General features: G+C 41.5%; 1 protein-coding gene across 1 annotated transcript in view; it reads left to right on the top strand.

Moving 5' to 3' along the window:
• The window catches only part of CDR2 (cerebellar degeneration related protein 2), a 28,277-nt gene extending 10,473 nt beyond the window's left edge, over positions 1–17,804 (top strand). The window contains exons 3-5 of the mRNA XM_028090447.2: positions 13,883–14,031; positions 14,290–14,454; positions 15,907–17,804. Of these exons, the coding sequence (XP_027946248.1) occupies positions 13,883–14,031; positions 14,290–14,454; positions 15,907–16,771 (1,179 nt within the window). The 3' untranslated portion in view covers positions 16,772–17,804. The remainder of the gene's footprint in view (positions 1–13,882; positions 14,032–14,289; positions 14,455–15,906) is intronic.
• The last annotated feature ends 489 nt before the right edge of the window (positions 17,805–18,293 follow it).

Here is an 18,293-nt window from a genome sequence, read left to right as displayed (position 1 = left end):
TCCAGTTATGTGTAGGCCACCTGACTGTAAAGATGGTAATTTTGGGGAGCCCCTGGCTGGCTCAGTGGAGCCTGTGGCTCTTGATCTTGGGATTGTGGGTCTGAGCCCCATGTTGGGTGTACAGATTACTTAAAAATAAAACTTTACAAAAATAAAGATGATAATTTTGGATATTAACCTGACAGTTGTCCTATTAGAATACTTTTCTCTATGCTGTACCCCTCCACACACACCTCCCCCCCCACCAAAAAAAAAGCTTTGCACTTAAAATTACAACTCCTTCCCCTCAAATTGGTACATGAGAAACAGGACTCTTATGTCCTTATGCACAAAAAATGTAAAAGACCTTAAAACAGTGATCAGAATTTACTGAGTGGGGTCCCTGGGTGGCTCAGTAGGTTAAGCCTCCAACTCTTAACTTTGGCTCAGGTTATGATATCAGGGTTGTGAGATCGAGCCCCCCATTGGGCTCTGCAGTGGGCATGGAGCCTGCTTTAAGATTCTCTCCCTCTGCCCTTCCCACCCACCCTAAAAAAAATAAAAATAAAAAAATAAGGCAAATTCATAATCTCAATATCCTTAATTTTACATAGTAGCCGTAATTAAGATGTGTGTATGCAGTAGATCCTTTCCTTCATCAGGATCTATGAATATAGCCAATGATTTGACTGGCTTTGTGGGAAATATACTTTTATAATTCTAGGAAGGTATATCTTATAATGATATTAAAGTCATCAGCTACCATTTTTAGCACATTCTATATCAAAAGAGCATAGAACATGCCATGCCCAGAATTGAATATACAGTTTGCCAGAAACCTAAAAATGCAGAAAAACCAGTTGTTTTTAAAACTGTTAAAACTAGGGGTGCCTGGGTGGCTTAGTCCTTAATCGTCTGCTTTCGGCTCAGGTCATGATCCCAGGGTCCTGGGATCAAGCCCCGCATTGGGCTCCCCGCTCAGCGGGAGGCCTGCTTCTCCCTCTCCCACTCCCCCTGCTTGTGTGCCCTCTGTCGCTGTGTCTCTGTCAAATAAATCAATAAAATCTTTAAAAAAAACTTAAAACTAGCTAAGTATCATACATGGTCAAGGAATTCATACCTGCTTTGTGTCATAGACTTTGCTTTACAACTCATCAGAAGATTTCATAGAGCAGTCCTAGGGCATATACATGAAGACTCACATACTGTGAGATACATCTATTTGCATTTGGGTAGAAACATAGTCTTAATACACCGTATTGATGTTTTCTGTCAAAGTGCCTATAAATCAGTATAAGTGAATACTATAACTGATACTTATTTTAGAATATCTCCCAAGTATAAGTGAAAAAAGTATAAATATTTGCATACATAAGAGAATGATGCCTTTTTGTTACTACAGGAGATCACAAACACAATTGCTTTATGATCTGAGTTACTTATTCTCTACCTTCTCCACCCCTCCCCCCCGGTGGTATTGAGGATGATTAAACAGTTAAGACGGATTGTTGACATTCTGAAAAAAATCCACAGATCTTTGAGATTCTCTAAATCTACAAGTAATAGGGGCGCCTGGGTGGCTCAGTCGGTTAAGTGTCTGCCTTCAGCTCAAGTCATGATCCCAGAGTCCTGGAATCAAGCCCTGCATCGAGCTCCCTGCTCAGCGGGGAGTCTGCTTCTCCTTCTCCCTCTCCCCCCCATCTCGTGCTCTCTCTCACAAATAAATAAATCTTTAAAAAATAAATAAATCTACAAATAACACTATACCATCTATTGTCTTAAGATGTTGCAAAGTATAATGGAAATGAAGTATCCAGTTCAGATATTAATGATTAAATATAAATTTAAATTAAACATATGTATAAGCCATTCAAATAAATTTAGTCTGGAATATTTCAGAACCATTTTCATGAATCTTGTTTCCATAATAGAGCATGCAGCCCCCTAGTTCATAGATCCAAGCATTGTAGCATTCAACATTTTACTCTTAATCCAAAGCTGTGTTTTGACTGAGAACCACACTTTCATAGATTTCTTCTCTACCATTGCAGTTGGCTTTCTTCATGTTTATAAATCACTTTATGAAAGTCAGTGAGGATGGGACAAAATGGGGAGATGAAATGGCAGTGCTGGTTAAGCCTGCTTATCAGCCAGAAAACCCTACCCACCCCCCACACTCACAGCCCAAACTGGCCTTATTGCCTGCTCAGGTCACATCTGTTCCTGTGCAGACTCACGTCACAATATAGACTTCCAGTAGTCTAAAACAAGGAAAGCTTGATGCTCTTATAAAAGGAAGCAGGCAGCCAAAGAGCCTAATTCCCTACTAAAAGGTGACCCTTGCATTATGTGCTTCTTATTGTAACCTTCAGGAACCCCCTCAGCTTTATAAGGGCTCTTTCTTTAATTCAAACCTTATGTCAGTTGTTTTCTCTTTTAAGTAAACTTTTTATTGAAATATGCATATAGGAAAAAGTACAGTTCCTAAATATATAGTTGAATGAGTTTTTATAAAGTAAATGTACTGATGCAACCAACACCCAGATAAGAAATGAGAACATTATCAGCTCTGCCAGTTCTCACTCCCACTAACCAGGATTCTAACATTTAGATTAGTTTAGCCTATTTGAACTTTACCACTTGTACAAGTTTTAAACCAACTTTTCAGAATGTTTATTGGGACTTTTCCTGACTAGACAAGTTATACATGATCATTTTTTTAAAGTTAGAAAAATATATAGTTGAAAACCAGAAAGTCAGTCCTTATCCTACCACCCAGAAAAATTTGAAATGAGACAATCCAGAAGAATAGTACTGGAACAAACTACTAAGAGTGGATAAGGAACTGTGCAGAACTGGCGAAAATAGGATAAAATCCCCCAAACTGTGACATGTTATAGGCATTATAGAAATAGACGACCAGGAAACTGTCAAGGGTATTTTGTAAGTAGAACTACAAGTGTGCTTTCAAAGACTCTGAGTGGGTTTCAAATAATCCTCATAAAAATTGATCAGTATTGGGCGCCTAGGTGGCTCAGTTGGTTAGGCGACTGCCTTCGGCTCAGGTCATGATCCTGGAGTCCTGGGATCGAGTCCCACATCAGGCTCCCTGCTCGGCAGGGAGTCTGCTTCTCCCTCTGACCCTCTTCCCTCTTGTGCTCTCTATCTCTCATTCTCTCAAATAAATAAAGTCTTTAAAAAAAATTGATCAGTATTTTTTATTGGTTTTTTTTTTTTTTTTTTAAAGATTCTATTTGAGAGAGAGAGAAAGAGCGCACACAGAGAGGGAAAAGCAGGCTTCCCAACTGAGCAGGGAACCTGATGCAGGGATTGATCCCAGGACCCTGGGATCATGACCCCAGCTGAATGCAGATGCTTAACTGACTGAGCCACCCAGGTGCCCTGTTTTGTTTTGTTTTAAAGATTTCATTTGAGAGAGAGATCGAGAACGTGCATGCGCACACGAGGGGGGGAGGGGCAGAAGAGAGGGAGAAGTAGGCTCCCCACTGAGCAGGGAGCCCGCTATGGGGCTCCATCCCAGGACCCTGAGATCATGACCTGAGCCAAAGGCAGACACTTAACCAACCGAGCCACCTGGGCGCCCCTTAGTAATTGTTTTTAATGAAAAAGAAATTAAACTATTGAAAGTAATGATTAGCTTCAGAGATGCCTATAGCCTGTGTGACTTTTATTCAGTGTTGATGTGAATCGTCTAATTTTTCAAGATTCCAGAGCAAGTTTTTCTCTCCTGGATGAGGAGGGAGGAGAGAAGCTTTGGAGAGTAATGAGATCTGACACCATCAGACATAATCGGATTCTCTTAAAGATTCCTACAATCATGTAAGCAAGCTTACAGCCTAATGTATTTGTTGCATCTCTGTTTGGAAACCTGCATTATTCCTACAGGACTTGTTACTACCACTTAAAGTAGTGTGGTCTTCAGGGCATCCCTTGTTTCAAGAGTTTATGTCTTCCTTGGAAATTTTAAAGCATTTTATGCTTCCTTTACTACATTTATCAATATTCTACTGTATGCTTATTAATTTGTTCTAGCCCCCTCAGCCCCCATCTATTTCCCATTGCAACGTTGAAGGCTGTTGCTGTGTTTATCCATGGTCTTTCACACATAGTAGATCATCAGTAAATACTTGTTGAAATCAGTATCCTTTATTTTTTTTTTTTTAAGTAGGCACTGTGCCCAGCATGGACTTGAACTCATGACCCTGAGATGTGAGAGTCAACATTCTTTACTAACTGAGACAGCCAGGCACCCCTTGAAATCAGTATTTTTTTTTAAGGTTTTATTTACTTCTTTGACAGAGAGAGCTACAGCGAGAGAGGGAACACAAGCAGGGGGAGTAGGAGAGGGAGAAGCAGGCTTCCCACCGAGAAGGGAGCCCGATGCGGGACTCGATCCCAGGACCCTGGGATCATGACCTGAGCCGAAGGCAGACGCTTAACGACTGAGCCACCCAGGCACCCCTCTTTACTGGTTGATACTCTCTTTCCTTAAAGTCTTTTTTTTAAGATTTTATTTATTTATTTGACAGAGAGAGACACAGCGAGAGAGGGGAACACAAGCAGGGGGAGTGGGAGAGGGAGAAGCAGGCTCCCCGCCGAGCAGGGAGCCCGATGCAGGGCTCGATCCCAGGACCCTGGGATCATGACCTGAGCCGAAGGCAGACACTTAACGACGGAGCCACCCAGGGGCCCCCTTGAAATCAGTATCTTAAGAGAGGAACAGATAAATAATTTGCAAAGCACTTTTAATGATTCCTAAACTGTGGGTTTCCACCTCTGGAGATTTTTTTAAGGTGATAGAAGGAGCTCTGTCTTCAGCATTAGAAGATTCAGGTTTAAGCCCTCGATTCTATGGCAAATAGCTAGAGACTTTAGGCATGTGCATCACCTCTCCAAACCATGTTTGCTCTGCTGTGTAATGGTGATAACAGTGCTTGCTCTACATTGGCACAGGGTTGTTCTGGGGGATGAAGTTAATATAAGTATGTATCTTAGACTATAAGTTGTTGCACAGTTTATCCGTGTTATAAGAACTTTAGTAATGAAAGAATCTTAATTTAGAAAAAAATAAATCCTTTTCAATTACTGGAAAATTGGTCTTAGCCAAGCTTTTAATAGTGAGATTATATTATAGATGGTTTTTATTTTCATATTCATACCCTTCTTTTCCTCCTTAAAATTTCCTACAGGGAAAATAAAATATTTTAATTAGGGAAAAGAGGTTTTTCAAAGGTAATAGGAAATATTTCTTCAGTATTGTAGAAGGTCATTTTGATACTAAATTCAGAGGATTTGGGTGGTAATCCTTAATATAAGGATAATCCCAACACTGCCTAAAAGCCAAATTTCCATTCCATTCCTTACGTGTTTTTAGTTGGGGTTGTGTCTATCTTTTCCTGCATTCCAGGTCAAGGTTCTGCAGTTACAAATAGGTAATATAATCTTACTTTCTTTTTTAAAGGTTTGCCTCAGTTGTTAAGGTGACCTGTTTATAGCTTTTGTGCATAACCTGAACCTTGTACTCCTAGCCAAGGTGGCATCCTACACAAATTCCAAGACACATGTGCGATAACTCATGGAACTTAAACTTTGATACTCTGGCCTATAAAATTGACATTTTTGCCTGTGTTTTTTGCTATGCTCGTGTTCCCCTCCCCATGTTTTGCTTAAATGTCTCCCTTTCTGCTATTTACTATGACAGATGCTTTTGTACTTGAGCAGTTTTTGGCACTTGAATTTTGGGATCTTGGCAGTCCTGTCAGATTCATTTGAGGCTGTGTATCAAAGATTCTGAATGAAGAAAACCAGAACATTAGAAGCATATCTGTACCTTTAAATGAAGGGTAGAAAATCAACTAACCCATTTCCTTCTACATTCAGAAAAATTTGAAAAATACTAATTTGAAACTTTGGAGGCCAAACATTAAAGCAGTGTCTGACCACACAGAGTTCTGATTTTCTGGCCTTGCTGAGAAAGCTAATAATTTTTCTTTTAAGTTGCTGACCAAGTTAGTCAGACTTCTTTGTTAGGTAACCTATTACAGATTTCTTGGATGGAGGAGTAAAGGGCTTTTCTGATTAGTTTTGATTTAATAAGATTAAACTCCTACCATGTGAAAACAAGCTCCCTGCCATTCTTTAGATTGTCCTTAAAGCCAAGTCCTCTAAGACCAAAACATCATAAACTCTTCATAAATGGTTTCATTGCGTTTTTATCACAGGTTTATATATCAAACGAGGGGGACTTACTGTAGTGTTTTTTTTTTTTAATACACTAGTCCTCCCCACCCCCCAAGTCTGGTTGCACTTTCCAAAGTTTCAGTTGTGTGGTCAGCCCCCATCCAGAAGCAGATGATTCATTCTTCTTCCATCACATGGTCAGAAGGTCCCTGGTAGCTTCACACTCTGTCATGGCGCCTGTGTCACTCACCTTACTTATCTCATCACGTGGTGTTTTATCATCTCACGTCATCATAAGCACAATGAGATCTTTTGAGCAAGACCACATTCACGTAACTTTTATTACAGCATATTGCTATAATTGTTCCTTTTTTTTTTTAAGATTTTTTGAATTTTTTTGACAGCTAGTGAGCACAAGGAGGGGGAGCGGCAGACAGAGGGAGAAGTAGGCTCCTTGCTGAGCAGAGGGCCCGATGTGGGGCTCAATCCCAGAACCCTGGGATCATGACCTGAGCCGAAGGCAGACACTTAATGACTGAACCACCCAGGCACCCTAATTGTTCCATTTTATTATTAATTTCTTGCTGTGCCAAATTTATAAATTAAACTTTATCATAGGTATGTATGTATGTGTAGGGGGAAAAACATAGTCATATATTTAGGGTTCAGTGCTATCCATGGTTTCAGGCACCTACTCGGAGTCTTGGAATGTATCCCCAGTGGATAAGGGGGGACTGCTGTAGCCTCTTTGTACTTTATTTGCATATTTACTTGTTTCCTTTATATTGGCCACAACTCTAATTTGAACATTATTATATCTTTAAAAGAGGACAATGGGGTCCCTGGGTGGCTCAGTCAGTTAAGCACCTGTCTTCGGCTCAGGTCATGATCCCAGAGTCCTGGGATTGAGTCCCACATCGGGCTCCATGCTCAGCGGGGGCAGGGGGGCAGAGGGGGCTGCTTCTCCCTCTCCCGCTGACTGCCACTTCGCCTGCTTGTTCTCTCTCTGTCAAATAAATAAAATCTTTAAATAAATAAAAGGGGGCAACAATTTTGGGCCCACATAATAGCTGGTAGGAATTATGTCTTTCAGATTACTGGGAGGTATCTGTGCCATGGGAATAAATACAGAGAAGTCTATAAATGGGGCAAGAGGGGAAGGAATTAGTGACTATTGGGACCTTTTCCCAAGAGGGTTATAACCAAAGCCCTTCTTAGAATCTTTCAATTAAGTCTCAACATTTCAGCAGTCTTAGTTGTGGTATAGAGCACGATAAGCTGTTGTAAATAGAGGTCTAGAAATTGCCATTTTGGGGTGCCTGGCTGGCTCAGAGCATGTGGCTCTTAATCTCAGGGTCATGAGGGGGTGGAGCCTACTTAAAAGGAAGAAAAAAAACTGCCATTTAGCCAATATTTTTTTAATCCCTACTATGTCAGGAATTGTGCTAAATGGACTAGAGAGAGAAGAGGCTTCCCTTTTCAAGGAGGGTTAGAAAGACTGGACACTAACAAACACTTTGGTTGTTTATTGTGCTAATTGTTTTGAAGGAAATTAATAAGGTGCCTTGGGAGGAGTGCTGCTTGAGACAGGGTAGTCTGGAAAGGCTTCTGAAGAGGTTATGTTTGAACAGAGGCCTAAAGGACAATCAGAGTTCTTAACCATTATTGTGCCATAGATCCCTTTGGCTGTCTGGTGAGGTCTGTGATGATCCTCTTAAAATATATAGAATAAAAGGGAATCTCTTAAATTGAAATGCCTATCAAAATATTGAAGAAAAAATACTGAAAAAATAAATGTGTGATATGGAAATATGTTTTGTTATTAATAGATTAAATACCAGGATATAATTGTCAATCTAAAAACTAATTTCAAATAGTGATGAGTATAACCAATAAATCAAGATTTCTGCAACCACTTTCATATGATATGAAAATACCTGTGATTTCTATCGGTGATGAAGTCCTAGGTACACCCTCATACTACTGATGGCTCGTTGCCTCCATTCAAAATCAAAGGAGGTGTTAAGTGTCAGAAATTAGAGAAAATGAAGATGTAACTTCTCGCTCATCCAAATTCACAGATGCTCTCAGTTCTGTCTGTGGACCTCAGGTTAAGAACTGCTGGATTAGATGGAACCACCCAGGAAAAACACATCCCCGAAAGGAAGGGGGAACTTGCTTAGAGTGAGACAACTCCACAGTTTTAGGGTAAAGGTACGCTGAGTGTGAAATAAGGATGAGTCAGTAGCTACCTGGTGAAGCTGAAAGAGCCACTTAAGAGACGGTTGGGAAATATTAATTTACACTGAAACACAAATAGATGATAGTAAGGGATTATTGGGGTTCTTTTAGGTATGATTAAAATTGTAGTTAAAATGAAAAGTCTTTTCTCTTAGAAATATATGAATATGTATATATGACTTAAGATGTCTTGGATTTGCTCTAAAATGATTGGAGATGAGAGAAGAAAAGTAGAGATGCAACAAGATTGATGATAATTGTTGAAACTGGATGATGGATAGATGAGGGCTCATTAAACCACTTTTTCCCATTTATATGTTTGAAATTATCCATAATAAAAAGTTTTAAAAACATAGTAGATAAAATTAGCTATTTGTAAAGTGTAAAGAGTCCGTATTTGGGTAGACTGAGGAAGCAGCACATAAGGTCAAGACAGCTAATGTGTTACTGTGGCGAAGTGTGATCGTAAGAACATATGACATGGAGCTGGTAAAGAAGGCTGCTGGGACAGTTATATCGCTTCATCTTAGTGAAGAGCTACAACTCTTGAGGGAAGCGGTAAACATTAAGCTTAGAGTCATTGTTGATCCAATGGAATATTATGCAGCCATCAAAAAAGACATCTTGCCATTTGCAACGACATGGATGGAGCTAGAGGGTATTATGCTGAGCGAAATAAGTCAATCAGAGAAAGACATGTATCATGACCTCACTGATATGAGGAATTCTTGATCTCAGGAAACAAACTGAGGGTTGCTGGAGTGGTGGGGGGGTGGGAGGGATGGGGTGGCTGGGTGATAGACATTGGGGAGGGTATGTGCTATGGTGAGCGCTGTGAATTGTGCAAGACTGATGAATCACAGACCTGTACCTCTGAAACAAATAATACATTATATGTTAAAAAAAGGGGGGGGAAGGGAAAAATGAAGGGGAAATCGGAGAGGGAGATGAACCATGAGAGACTATGGACTCTGAGAAACAAACAGGGTTCTAGAGGGGAGGGGGTGGGGGGATGGGTTAGCCTAGTGACGGGTATTAAAGAGGGCACGTTCTGCGTGGAGCACTGCATGTTATGCACAATGAATCATGGAACACTACATCAAAAACTAATGATGTAATGTATGGTGATTAACATAACAATAAAATTTAAAAAATAGGCAAGAATTATAACCTTAAAAAAAAAAGAATCATTGTTGATCCAAGTGAATGCTGATGCTTCCTGGACCCAAGAGAAAGAGACATTAGTCTCCATGTCCAAGATCAACATCTAATAAGTGTGATCCATGGACCACTTGGACTGACATCACCTGGGGGTTTTGCTGAAAATGCAGAGTGCTGGCTCTACCCCAGTCTCATTGAGTCAGAATTTTAGAGGAAAGGGGCCCAGGTTCCCATAGTTTAATAAAGCCCCCAGATGAATCTTAGCACACTGAAAGTCTTTGAACTATAACTGTAGGTAAGATGACAATAGCTGCCTCTTACTGCGCAGTTTTACCATATGCCCATGCCATGCTGAACCCTTCACACACTTGAACCTTACAGCAACCCTTGTGAGATAGATGATGAGGAAATCTCGTCTGAGAAAAATTAAGCTACTTGCCAAAGGTCACCCGGTTAGAAGTGGTGAAGCAGAACTTCAAACCAAATTCTGACCCCAGAGGCTGTGCTCTCAGCTATTGCTGCCTCCCACCAGGCTCTTTTCTCTGATCTTGGGCCCACCAAAAGTTTTCTGTGGGAATCAACCTCTCACTTGCCTTTTACGAGGCAGGTGTGTCTTAAGAGGATGTGAATATTCCAGTCATTGGGCAGAGACAGCTCGTCGTAAATTAATAATTAGTGTCTGGTCTATTCATTAACCTTTTTTCAGTTGTTGTCAGTCAGTCCCAAATAATACTTGAGACCTATACTTGATATAAAAGTAGCTTGTGAAATTTCTGTACCTATTATATGTATTCCTGTATTCTAAACCTTTGTTCCTAAGAGATTGAACACCTTCCCATTAGTGACAGGAACCTGCTCTGACATTGCTAGCCGGAGGGCAGGGTTCAGGGCCTACTCCTAGGAGAAGCTGATGGGTGCTGAGGGAGTGAAGAATAAACACAAGTTTCTATAGGGACTGTGGTTGGTGTGTGCTCACTTACCTTATTCAGTACTTTTAAGTCCTACAAGATAGGTTAGTCATCGATCCACAACCCCTTATTTTCAATTCTGAACCCAAAAGGCTCTGTAAAACAAGATTATTTTTTTTCTTAAGCTTGCAGCAAATTCATTTAGCAGCAAACCCTGACCTGAACTGATGGTGTGAGGCTGTTTATAATCCTTATTCATACTTTTTTTTTTAAGATTTTATTTATTTATTTGACAGACACAGCGAGAGAGGGAACACAAGCAGGGGGAGTGGGAGAGGGAGAAGCAGGCTTCCTGTGGAGCAGGGAGCCTGATGGGGGGCTCGATCCCAGGACCCTGGGATCATGACCTGAGCCGAAGGCAGACACTTAACGTCTTAGCCATCCAGGCGCCCCTATTCATACTTTTCAATGCAGAAATATTAATGCTCAATTACAAAGTGCTGCCCATACCTCACTGAGGATGTTATAAAGTGTATGGTGTGTGTGCCATGTTGTCTTTCTAAAATTTAAAGACATTTCCAAAAACATTTTTGGCCCTGAGAGTTTCGGATGAGAAAGTTGAAGTAATAACAGTTAAGTGTTTTCTCAACACGTTGCACCAAGTTACATAACTAGATTTTTAAAAAGGTCACATAAGCTTTTATTCAACTTTGCCACATTGTCATTTAAAGAGCCCACTGAAAATCATTTAGCACATTCTTTGAAATAAGTCTGTTAGCTTTGCAAATACAGTTGTACAGTTGACCCTTGACAACACAGGTTTGAACTGTGTGGGTCCACTTACACAAGGATTTTTTTCTGATAGAGAACAGTAGTGTAAATGTATTTTATCTTCCTCATGATTTTTTTTTTAAGATTTATTTATGTGAGGGAGAGTGAGCGCTAGCATGGGGAGGGGGCAGAGGGAGAGGGAGAAGCAGACTCCCCACTGAGCAGGGAGCCCGATTTGGGGCGGGGGGCTCGATCCCAGGTGCCTGGGATCATGCCTGAGTGGAAGGCAGACGCTTAACCCACTGAGCCACCCAGGTGTCCCTTCTCATGATTTTCTTAACATTTTCTTTTCTCCAGCTTACTTTATTGTAAGAATATGGTATGTAATTCATATAAACATACAAAATATGTTAATCAACTGTTTATGTTCTCAGTAAGGCTTTCCAGTCAATAGTAGGCTATTAAAGTCTTGGAGGAGTCAAAAGTTATACATGGATTTTCGACTGTATGGAAGTTGGTGCCCCAACCCCATGTGTTCAAGGATCAACTGTATAGTAGTATAAAAAGCCCCAAGAAAAGTGGTTGTATTCTTTTGTGTTTTTTTTTAAGATTTATTTATTTGAGAGAAAGAGTGAAAGTGGGAAGGGCAGAGGAGGAGAGAGAATCCCAAGCAGACTCTGCACTGAGCGTGGAGCCCAGTGCAGGGCCCAATCTTACGACCCTGAGGTTACAACCTGAACTGAAATCAAGAGTCAGATGCTTAACTGACTGGGCCACCCAGGTACCCAAGACATGACTTTAAAAACACTTTTCTTGGGGCACCTGGGTGGCCCAGTCGGTTAAGTGTCTGACTCTTGGTTTTGGCTCAGGTCATGATTTCAGGGTTGTGAGATTGGGCTCCACTTTCAGGTCAGAGTCTTGCTTAAGACCCCCTCTCTCTCTCTGCCCCTCCCCTGTGCGCACGCATGCTCTCTCAAATAAATAAATCAATCTTAAAAAATAAAAGTCATGTCTTGGGGCACCTGGGTGGCTCAGTCAGTTAAGTGTCTGACTCTTTAGGTCTTGATCTTAGGGTTGTGAGTTCAGACCCCACATTGGGCTCCACACGGGGCATGGAGCCTAGATAGATAGATAGGTAGGTAGGTAGGTAGGTAGATGATAGAATGAATTTAAAGCTGTGTCTTTGGTCTATTACCATTTGATCATTGGTGATGCTTCGAACCTACCTTTTTTCCTCTTTCTAGTTGTGTTCCAGGGAAATATTATGAATATTTCATTTGAAATATATACTGTGTTTCTTTGTCTTCTGGTAGAGTTGAGTAGGAATCAATGTAATTTAACACTGAGGCATGAAGACTGTGATTATTCCCCTTTATCCTTGGCCATTTAGAAAGCAATTTTAGCATTACGAGAATAAATAATCTGGCAAATTTCTCATGAATGAGGAGGATTATGGTGATAACGCTCTCACAATATTAAAAATAACAAGAGTCTTTGAATCATAGTAAGCTAAATATCTCCTTCTGGTTAAATTAATGTTATTTTCCCAATTTTTTGGTCCAGAATGGCTTATGTGGAGAAAAAATTTGATCTTTTTTCAAGCAAAAAGTCATCTAAAATTCTCTACTTTAGGCTTTATTTCTGTAAAACATGGTATTTTTGCTTAAACGTCGATCATGTGTTCCATTGCTTTTTCTCTTGTGGGGTTGTCAGTCTCACTTTAGATTTTCTTGTTGAATATTAATTTTATGCATGTATTATGCTTTGTAAGAGTAGACCAGCCTCATGATACCTAGGATGTTGGTAAGCATTCAGAAAAGTAAGCATATAAAGGATGGCCTGTACTTATTTCCTATTAGACAAGTATTTTAATTGGGATTTAAACTTTTTCTTCACATAAACCTGTGGTATTGTGATATAATGAAAATCATGTATTTGAAATTCGTCTCTAGTTCCTGGCACAGAGCTTCTAAAACACTCGGAATTTCCTGAGTGATATGATGGGAACTGGTTGCCAGAAGGAATACAGCCATGTTATTAGAGGGTTAGAACCATCAGTCCAACCCCCAGCCTGTGGGGGGAGGGGACAGGGGCTGGAGATTGAGGTCAGTCACCATGGCCAGTGATTTCATCAGTTGTGCCTATGCAGTGAAGCTTCAATAAAACCCTGAAACAAGGAACACATGAACGTGCTGGGAGGGTGGTATGTCTGAAGAGGGCGTGGCAGCGCGGCACTACTCTTCACCCCCATACGTGGCCCTGTGCATCTCTCCCATGTGGCTCTTCCTAAGTCAGTCAGTGGAAGTAAAGTGATTTCCTGAGTTCTGTGAGTCATTGTAGTGAATTATCGAACCTGAGGGGAGATTGTGGAAACCTTCAAATTTGCAGCTGGTTGGTCAGAAGAAGTGCAGGTGGTCTCTGGGTCTTGGAGCTGGTGTCTGAGGTGGGACAGTGCTATAGGACCAAGCCCTTCTAACCTATGGGGTCACTACAGGTAGGTAGTGTCAGAATTGAATTGTAGGATACCCAATTGGTGTCAGAGAATCAGAGTCGGTGTTAGAACGCTGCAGGTATTTTGTCTGTTTAATGTATAACCTGGTCACAATCATTTTCTCTTACAGTATCTGACCAAGCAGGTGGAGCTTCTACGGCAGATGAATGAACAGCATGCAAAGGTTTATGAGCAATTAGATGTCACAGCGAGGGAACTGGAAGAAACAAATCAAAAGCTAGTTGCTGACAGCAAGGCCTCACAGCAAAAGATTCTGAGGTAAATTTTCTAGAATCCATTGAGGAAGCCCTAGGGGGAAGTCATTTAGTATAAACTAGAAGAGAATGTGGCTGTGGTGGGTTTGAGTCAATATGGGGTACGGTTTAATTTAATTCTTTATGGAGAATAGAGATTAAATAGAAGTCCTTTCCAATTAAGAAAGCCCAGTTTGAGTGGCTGGCAACTAATCTCTACTCACTGCTTATGCCCTTAATTTAATATGACAAGCAGCAAATGGCTTCTGTCTGTTCCTCATAGTCTGACCGAAACAATCGAATGCCTACAAACCAACATTGATCACCTCCAGAGCCAAGTGGAGGAGTTGAAGTCATCTGGCCAAGGAAGAAGGAGCCAGGGGAAACGTGACCAGGAGAAATCGGCACCCAGCTTCTCGTGTCTGAAAGAGCTGTACGATCTCCGCCAGTAAGAGCCTGCCCTTCTGTGGCATTGATGAGCAGGGGAGCATCTCATGGCTGTGACACATCCTGGACTCCAATAGATTAAAAGTACCCTTTTATGAATGCTACTTGGCAATTAGACTACCAGTGGTTTGAGCAAAACCACTTAAACATACAACTGATAGAGTTTTTGGGTATTAGTAATTCTACAAAAATTTATTTTTGAAAGCTTTGGGAATATTCATTTCAATGCTTTTCATGTGTTAGGTCTTAGTTTAAGTTAAGGTGCAGTATTTCTGATAGACTACAGGTTTTGGGGTTGTATTTCACATTAGAGTAGAAAAAATCGAGATATCAATAAAACAAGTTTTTTCCTACAGAAATGCCTTTATACTTTAGAGTTAAGAGACTGAATATTTAAAAACTACTTCTTGGGCGCCTGGGTGGCTCAGTTGGTTAAGCAACTGCCTTCGGCTCAGGTCATGATCCTGGAGTCCCGGGATCGAGTCCCACATCGGGCTCCCTGCTCAGCGGGGAGTCTGCTTCTCCCTCTGACCCTCCCCCCTCTCATGTGCTCTCTCTCTCATTCTCGCTCTCTCAAATAAATAAATAAAATCTTAAAAAAAAAAAAAACTACTTCTTGAACACCTATTATATGGCAGGTGCTATGCCAGACATGAGGAGTGGTGAGCAAAATAGACCCAGTTCCTGCCCTCATACTTTCAGTCTCAGGGAAAGGCCGATACAAATCATCACACAAATAAACACAGGTAAAAGTTACCTACGACTCTGCACGGGAGAGCTACTGGCTTCTGCATTTGGTGGCTCTCAACCTTGACTGTTCATCAAGTCACTTTGGAGTTTTTCAAACAGAAATACCAATGAGTGCCTCAGGCCTAAATCAGGATCTCTAAGTGCTGGTAAAAAGCTGCCCAGGTGATTCTGATATGCAGCCAAGGTTGAGAACCACTGAGCCTTTCTAATTTCCTTGACATGTATCAGTCATATATCTGGGCTTTGAAGATGAGTGTTCTGTAGTACTTTTATTTTTTTTTTCTTTTTAAAGATTTTATTTATTTGTCAGCACAAGTAGGGGGAACGGTAGGCAAAGGGAGAAGCAGGCGCCCCGCTGATCAGGGAGCCCAGTGTGGGGCTCAATCTCAGGACCCCGGGATCATGACCTGAGCTGAAGGCAGATGCTTAATCAACTGAGCCACCCAGGCGCCCCTCTGTAGTACTTTTAATGGTTAAAAAAAAAACAGTCACAAAAATTGTTTTCTTACGTGTATTTATTTGCTAGCTTTACAGTTTCATTCTAACCACTGCTCTAGGGTAGAATAGGCAAAAAATTGATCACTGTCACAGTTCCTCAAAAATACTGAGTTAAAAAGTCTCCCTCTTTTCATTCCCAGTTGACCTGTGTAACATATATACATTTTTTTTTGGTGATATGTTCTTTTCAACATTTTTCTTCTAGACACTTTGTGTATGATCATGTGTTTGCCGAGAAGATCACTTCCTTGCAAAGTCGGCAAAGCCCTGATGAGGAAGAAAATGAGCACTTGAAGAAAACAGTGACGGTGTTGCAGGCCCAGCTGAGCCTGGAGCGGCAGAAGCGGGTGACTCTGGAGGAGGAATATGGGCTTGTGCTCAAGGAGAACAGTGAGCTGGAGCAGCAGCTGGGAGCCACGGACGCCTACCGAGCGCGGGCGCTGGAATTGGAGGCTGAGGTGGCAGAGATGCGGCAGATGCTGCAGTTGGAGCACCCTTTTGTGAACGGCGTCGAGAAGCTGGTGGCAGACTCTCTGTTCATCCCTTTCAAAGAACACAGCCAGAGCCTGCTGGAGGAAATGTTCGTGCCGGTGCCGGAAGCACACCGAAAGCCTCTCAAGCGCAGCAGCAGTGAGACGGTGCTCAGCACCTTGGCAGGGGGGGACATCGTGAGGGGCCACGAGGAGACCTGCATCCGGAGGGCCAAGACCGTGAAGCAGAGGGGCATCTCCCTTCTGCATGAAGTGGACACTCAGTACAGTGCCCTGAAGGTGAAGTATGAGGAGCTGCTGAGGAAGTGCCAGCAGGAAGAGGACTCCCTGTCCCACAAGGCGGTACAGACCTCCAGGGCTCTAGCCAAAGACCTGGCCGGGACGAACGCCCAGCCTGAGGCCAGCACCAGCAGCTGGGAGCCAGCCTCTGTTTCACCAGAGCCCGTCAGTTCCCCCACCACCACGACACCTCCGGAATACAAAGCGCTCTTCAAGGAGATCTTTAGTTGCATCAGGAAAACTAAGCAGGAAATAGATGAACAGAGAACAAAATACCGATCTCTTTCCTCTCATTCCTAATTCAACCTCCAGCTCTATTACCAACTTGTCTGTCTGCTTTCACCTCTCTCTCCCACTCTGACAAGTGTTTGTAAACCCCACAGCCTGATAGTGCTCATGACGTTTGCCTCGTTGTTTGGCTTACTTAGCAGCTGCGAACAACAGTGGGGAAAGAAGGTAGCTGCTGGTGTCAGTTCTATAATCCAGTTCCATTTAAGCTCCTCAGAAAATCCCACGACAGACTGGCCTCTGGCTGGTGCGCTGATTAGGTTGTGATTCCTTGAAAAGCCCTAGAACCAGTGGATGGGTAGATCCATGCTCCTAAGGGAAGCACGCCTGGAGTTACTATAGTATATAGTACATAGTGTATGGTTATAGGGGCAAAAGGGCAGAGTTAAAACTAAGGCAACTCCTACCGCCTCCTTGCTTCTCAAAACTGTAGAAGTCAGATGGCTGCCCAACTGAAGTAGCTTTCACAAACACTGTTGGATACTGTGAATTCATTAAGAAGAATGTCCAGGAGAAAGCAGGGGTCTATCCAAAATAAATGGCATTAACAAATACTCCAAGCCTTGAGCTTTGTTACATCTGCTACCAGTTGAGCTGTGACTGACAAGTCATCATAATGCATCTAAATCCAGCTGATACCAAACTGAAAGGCAAGCTCTGGTTTGACCACAGTCAGCTTGTTCGCATAGGCCCTAGAGGGCCTCCACCCCCTCCTTCAGATGTTTGTACTCAAAGCTGTAGTGGTTAGCATAGGCAAGTATGTAAATCATTCTTAAAGTCAAACTAAAGACGCAAGATCAAACCCCTCACTCCTACTGTGTTGTCTGAGCTGAGCTGACAGCCACAAGCTGCCCTTACTCAGTTCCTGTGGTTCCTAGAAATGTTTTTGACTTGCTGCAGAAATTCCTGTCTGCTACTTTACTAAACAGTATTGTTCTGTGGGAATCTACTCATCTTCTCACTTGCATACTTTTAATTTAAAACTATTTAAAAGAACTGAAGATCCAGTTATTGTATATATTTTTCTAAAAACCAAATAAAACTACCTATGAAAATGAACAAATGGATCACTTGCGTATTTTAAGCTGAAGCCCTCTTACTGTTATAACCAACTGTCCGTTTTTTTTTCCAGCAGATAGCTCTGAGATTTGATCATGATTTATTTCTATTTTTTCCCTTTCTTTGGGATTCTCATATTGTGTTCATTAGAATATAGGATTGAAAAATACTTTCAAATGAATATACTTTATATATAAATGTTCACTATTTTAGAAATGTCAGACCTGGTTCTGAATTAGTAGCATTTGACTCAAAACATTTGATCAATCATGGGAAAGACACTTCGCAGTATTTAAACATGAAAATGAACACTAAATCTAAATTTTGCTTTCATTTTGAGAAACAAAGAGTTTGTAAAGGAAGTCACCTTGTTTGACCTCCCAGCTCCTCCCCAGGATCAACTAGTTACTAGTTCCTTGTATATTCTTCCAAAATATTCTGTGCATACGTTAGTACATGAGTATGTTTTGATCAG

Source organism: Eumetopias jubatus, unplaced genomic scaffold (genome assembly GCF_037043125.1).
Source record: "Eumetopias jubatus isolate StellerSeaLion01/CBP00866 unplaced genomic scaffold, mEumJub1_p1.0 scaffold_12, whole genome shotgun sequence".
Lineage (NCBI taxonomy): Eukaryota > Metazoa > Chordata > Mammalia > Carnivora > Otariidae > Eumetopias > Eumetopias jubatus.
The sequence above is the reverse complement of the archived record's forward strand: the minus strand, read 5'-3'. Positions and strand labels throughout refer to the sequence as shown.